At 44.9% G+C, this 6,130-nt stretch overlaps 1 protein-coding gene across 1 annotated transcript; it reads left to right on the forward strand.

The window, feature by feature from the left end:
• The first annotated feature begins 1,683 nt into the window (after positions 1–1,683).
• CLEC14A (C-type lectin domain containing 14A) lies at positions 1,684–5,154 on the forward strand. The gene has a single exon (XM_032871231.1). It carries the CDS (start codon positions 1,914–1,916, stop codon positions 3,351–3,353), a length of 1,440 nt encoding a protein of 479 aa, XP_032727122.1. The 5' UTR covers positions 1,684–1,913; the 3' UTR covers positions 3,354–5,154.
• Positions 5,155–6,130: the final 976 nt, after the last annotated feature.

Consider the following 6,130-nt stretch of genomic DNA (forward strand, 5'->3'; position numbering starts at 1 on the left):
TCGGTCAAATAAATAAGTAAAATCCTAAAGGAAAGAAAAAAAAATTTAAAAATGAGGTGGGGACATACAGATATGATCCTGAGGCCTTCTTTCCTACCCCTCCTCAAATCTGAACAGTCTAATTCTGCACAAGAAAGTGAGTTTAAAAGTGTGGTATACATTAGTCATAGAGTGGCAACTTTCATTCTGATTGTAGATATTCAAAAACATCATACATGTTAAGTGGGCTCAGTTGAAACTGTTTGCACCTCTATTGCAATATATTTGGTCACTGTGAGCCAAGATAGATAATGCATTTCCTAAAATGATATAGAATTGCCTAAGTTGCTAACAAGAAAATCTTTCCAAAAACAGTGCAGTGCAGTGTTTAAACTTGTCTTCCTTTACTCATCTTTAATTCCTCTCTACTTCCAATTGAATTAATTGCTTATATTTTTGAGTTTTTTTAATTGTGTTATGTTAGTCCCTATACAGTACATCATTATTTTTTATGTAGTGCTCCATGATTCATTCTTTGTGTATAACACCCAGTGCTCCGTGCAATCTATGCCCCCCTTAATACCCATCACCAGGCTCACCCTTCCCCTCACCCCTCTCCCTTTTAAAACTCTCTATCTCTTTCCCAGAGTCCATAGTCTCTCATGGTTCATCTCCCACTCTGATTTCTCCTCTTTCATTTTCCCCTTCTCCTAATGTCCTTCAGTTGCTTCTATTTAAAAAAAAAAAAAAAAAAACTGGAACTCTGGAGATATTGACTCACCCATCTTTTAAGTTACAGGGTATTTTTTTACAGTATATAATATGCATTATAATGTAATAAATAATTCAAGAATAGGAACTCTAGTGTCCCTGAAAGGGGACTTTTACAACTTACTGATATAAATCTTAGTCCTCAATCACAAGAGAAAATGGTATTAAAATAGTTCAAAGATAAAGTTACACCTGGGTAGTTGTTCTCAAACATTAATAAGGCCACCATCTCATTTTTATATAACATATAAGCCTGAAAAAGTTAAGAACCAATAAAGTGGTAAGGAAACCTAACTACACAACAGTTAAGATCCGTGACCATTATTTTTCATTTAGGCCTAGAAGTACATTTCCTTTCCTGAGTATGGCCATTTCAAGGAGAAACAAATGGAAGCAAAAAATAAACTTCAAGGCAAGCTGTGACTGAAGAGGCAGGATTACCCATTTAAGATAACCCAAAAGGAACCCTAAATTCTTCCACTAGCAATTAGCCCACAGGAATCTCCTTTGGCAGAACAGAGAAGCAGAGCCCTGGAGACTGGCGCTTATTGTAGTGGGGCCTCTGGTGGTCAAGGGAGATGCTGGGATTTCTCGCTAGATTCTTTCCCCCGTCCAGTCTCCCTCCTGAGAAGACTGCAGCCAGCCATCTACCCATTGTTAAGCCAACTCCACTGCCCCACAGGAAGCACAATGGGTGGGCGTGGGCTGTCAGCGAGTTCCTCCTTTCCAGTCCTTCCTAGCAATATTCACCATAGTGTTTTGGGATCTGAGCTCCTGAAACTTTCTAATCCGGGGGCGGGGGATGATAAATTTCTTCCCAGTAACGTCTTTCTTTTTCTCCTGCTCTAAGCGACCAGGTTTGACCTGGTCGACTGTGTTCCCACTGCCCTGGGCGCCAGCTGTGTTCTTGACCCCAAAATAAATCAGGGCTGCACCGGGCCTGCCAGAGCTCGGGACACATTTCCTGTCGGGGCCTAAGGGAAGAGGTTTGCCGCCAAGAGGGTGGTGGGGATTCTTGGCAGTAGAGGGCTCTGGCGGGAGTGGGGCGGGGGAAGAGGGGGAGAGCCAGCTGTAGGGGGCGGTGACCGCGCTCTTGGGACAGCTCCGCGCCCTGGGCGGGACAGATCCAAGTTGGGAACAGCTGTGGGACCCGGGCCTCCAAGATGAGGCCGGCGCTCGCCCTGTGCCTCCTCTGGCAGGCTTTCTGGCCTCGGCCTGGCTGGGGCGAGCACCCCACCGCCGACCGCGCGGGCTGCTCGGCCTCGGGGGCCTGCTACAGCCTGCACCACGCTACCATCCAGAGGCTGGCGGCCGAGGAGGCCTGCAGTCTGCGCGGCGGGGCGCTCAGCACCGTGCGCGGGGGCGCAGAGCTCCGCGCGGTGCTTGCACTCCTGCGGGCAGGCCCGGGACCCGGAGGGGGCTCCAAAGACCTTCTGTTCTGGGTGGCGCTGGAACGCGGGCGATCCCACTGCACCCTGGAGAACGAGCCGTTGCGGGGTTTCTCCTGGCTGTCCCCCGACGCCAGTGGGTCCGAAAGCGACACGCTGCAATGGGTGGAGGAACCCCAACGCTCCTGCACCTCTCGGAGTTGCGCGGGACTCCAGGCCACCCGGGGGGTCGAGCCCGCAGGCTGGAAGGAGATGCGATGCCACTCGCGCGCCAATGGCTACCTGTGCAAGTACAAGTTTGAGGGCTTGTGCCCCGCTCCGCGCCCCGGGGCCGCCTCTAACTTGAGCTACCGCGCGCCTTTCCAGCTGTCCAGCGCGGCGCTGGATTTCAGTCCCCCAGGGACCAAGGTGAGTGCGCTCTGCCCCGGGCAGCTCTCCATCACAGCCACCTGCATCGCGGACGCGGTCAGTGCGCGCTGGGACGGGATACCCTCCGGGGCTGAGCTCTGTCCCTGTCCCGGGAGGTACCTCCGTGCTGGCAAATGCGCGGAGCTCCCTAACTGCCTAGACGACTTGGGAGGCTTTGCCTGCGAGTGCGCCGCGGGCTTCGTGCTGGGGAAAGACCAACGCTCTTGTGTAACCAGTGGGGAAGGACAGCCGGCCCCTGAGGGGACCAAGGTGCCCACCAGGCCGGCCGCTACTGCCAGCCCCGTCCCGAAGAGAACGTGGGCACCCACGGTAAAGGAGAAGCCAGCAGATATACCCCATGTCCCTGGACAAGGCAGTTCAGCAACATCTTTTCCCGAGATTCCTCACTGGGGAGCACAGAGCACGACGTCTACCCTTCCGATCTCCCCTCAAGCCAGCTCACAGGCCGCCACCACCTCTTCAGGAAGTGTGACTCCCAAGTTTAATTCCACGTCTTCTTCTGCCATTCCCCAACCTTTCGACTCCTCCTCCACCGTGGTCTTCATACTTGTGAGCATAGCGGTCGTAGTGTTGGTTATCTTGACCATGACAGTACTGGGGCTTTTCAAACTGTGCTTCCACAAAAGCCCTTCCTCCCAGCCGAGAAAGGAACCCTTGACCCAGCGGGGCATGGAGAGTGATACTGAAGCCGCTGCTCTGCGTTCCAGTTCTGTACATTGCACAGACAATGGGGTGAAGGTGGGCGCCTCCCAGACAGGGTCCTCTCTTGGCTCTGGTGACACATAGAGAAATGGAACAATGGGCACTTCAGAGCAGAGTTTTTCACTTTCAATGAAAAGGGAGAAGAAGTCCCTTATTTATGGGACTAACTATTCTTATAGGAAATCCCCTTCCCCCAAATTCCCTCTACTCCACTAAGGAGCCAGATCTGAACTAGACACTCATTTCCTGAAGATGGAAGATGTCGAAGTGCCTTATGGTGGGACTGGGGCCGGAATCCTACTGGGGAGTGGTATTTACTTGTGCTGATTCTGGGGGATTTGGAGAAGTGGTTGGACTTTTGGGATATGGGAAGCAAACAGAGAACAGTACAATTAAAAAAAAAAATTAACCAACATGGAAAGGAAACTGTCTGCTTCCTTCAGGCTGGACATATATTTGTTTGAAGTTCCCAGGGAAAAAATAAAGGATTGTTGATAACCCACACTCAGATATCATTGGTCTTCTGGAGGATTGATTATTTAGGAAAAACAGCTGAGGGACATGCTGAGCATAGAAACAAGGGCACCTCCTTCTCTCAGATTGAAGGGGAAATCTTCAAGTCCTTGTAACGAAGAGTCGATCTTTAACAACCAACCACCTTTTTCCTAGTTCTTTTATACTTTGCTTTCAAAGTCACTGCTACTTATGTGCTCAGCTATAAATCCAACCTGTAGTGTTGCCAGAGTAGCTGGCTCTGGAAGCAAATTAGAGTTGACCACCAATTCAAGTGTTTACTGTGTGTCCTTGCTCAAGGAAACAAATGATTTGTGTTTTCCTTTTCCAACATTTGCTCTCCAGTGTAATGACCTTCCCAACCAAATAGCCCTCTCCTAAGCATCAGGATGCTGATCCTCACTTCCAATTATGGCAATGTTAATTTCCAATTAAAACGTTAATGCTAAGTATTGATTTGAAATCTTCTGGGTGCATTAAAGCAAAAATGAGCTGGATTTCTTCCAAAGTTGCTAGGTTTTCATGCACTCTTTACTTCCTGAAAAAAAACTTGAATTCCAAACTATTTCCTTACCTCCCTTTTAAAAAGTGTGTGCAGTGACCATACATGCCTATCTTGGAATGTTTATAATAACAGTCATGGTAACAGCTCTCCCTAAGAATTAATAGCATAAGAAGTCAGTGGTAAATACAAATGTTTATCATCTTCTTATGACTTGGAGCATTAGAAAGTAATCTAAATGACACATTCATCTAAAAAACAATTAAGTTGTAATAATCATTATCTAGTGGAGTTGAGACCCCTAAAAAAGATTCCACTTCTATAGTATGCTAAGACTTTAAGACGAAATGTGTGAGGGTTGTGACACACAGAGATTAAAACAAGCCTAGTAACCAGGAAGAATGAAAATAGGAAGTTTGCACTATGTTTTCATGGGACCATTTTGATGTTCTTAAGTGTACAATGTATAAAATACATATATAAATTATATATGGTATTGTGACATTAGAGGAGTAAAGTAGCAGGTAATTTGCTTCATATATTAAATATATGTCATATATAAAATAAAATCACAAATGAATTAGAATTAACATTTGAAGGAATTTTAAATAAAATCATTTCACAAGAGAACTAAAATCAGGTAAGTAATGCCTTACTCAATATCCCTAACTTGTCAGAGTGTGCCTCAGTTCACCTCAGTTGTGGTGTTTTATCCTCACTCTTCATTAAATGACTTTTCTGTAAGAAGGTAAATATATGAACAGAATATATGATCCTTTATTTTGTAGCTTGAAAAATAGGCTCCTCTATAAATGAACTGAACTGTAAATTATCTGTATCTATAATTATAAATATATCTAAAATTATCTATATCTGTGTGTGCATATTTCTGTGTGTACACATGCTTTGTCCTAAAGTAGATTGCCTTTGTATCATTGTTCTAATACAATGGACTAGACTTCATTAGCTTAGTATGCAACATGACCTTGTGGCATTACAAATCTTGGGGTCCAAATGCCCTGATGTGAAAAACAAATAGGTTTGAGCTCAATTACTCAAATATTACCTGCCATTCTTTCCCCTTGTAAGTAGGTCAGGAAAGAATTAGAGAAAACCATCTGTTTTCATATTTGATTTCATTACAGATAGCGATTGCAGACCAAGTTTCATACAACTGTCTTAGATTTCTGACTATGAAGTCTTCCATACAATCTCAAATCCATGGCAGAATCAGGCCAGCCAAGCTTCATCTCTTGTGAGCTAAGATTAGGGACTTTACTACTTCTCTACTACCGTTTCATTACTTCTCCAGTCTCTTTGAAGTTCAGTCCTTTCTCACTTAAAAGCCTCTGTCCCCACACTCATCTCCTATAACTACCTGTTCAGTCATCTGCTTCAAAGGAAGACTTGGTATCTAATTTACAGTCTTTGTCTTTAGCCTAAGTCCTGCCATTATTTTACACAATTTCAAAGCCCTCATGTATGACTCTTCCAATGCCTGTACATTTCAGTTCGTTGACTGCCTCACTTCAAAAGACTTCCCCTTCATTTTAGTCATCCAATCCAACAGCCACAACTTAGCTTTTCAGATGATCCTGAAAATGTTCTACATATGAAATCACAAATTCACACATCCATATCTTTGCACATATGTTGAGAGCTATACTTTTGAGTTTTGTCACTGATTAAAAGTAAATCATTACTGTTTGCCCAATATTCTCATATAATTCTTTTTCATTTCCATAAGGTTCATAGTGATGTCTTCTTACTGATTTCTAATTTTAGTAATTTGAGTATTTCCTCTTTGGGGTTGGGATCAGTTTACCTAAAGGTCTGTCAATTTTGT

Source organism: Lontra canadensis, unplaced genomic scaffold (assembly GCF_010015895.1).
Source record: "Lontra canadensis isolate GAN:19392208 unplaced genomic scaffold, GSC_riverotter_1.0 scaffold42, whole genome shotgun sequence".
Classification (NCBI taxonomy): Eukaryota; Metazoa; Chordata; class Mammalia; order Carnivora; family Mustelidae; genus Lontra; species Lontra canadensis.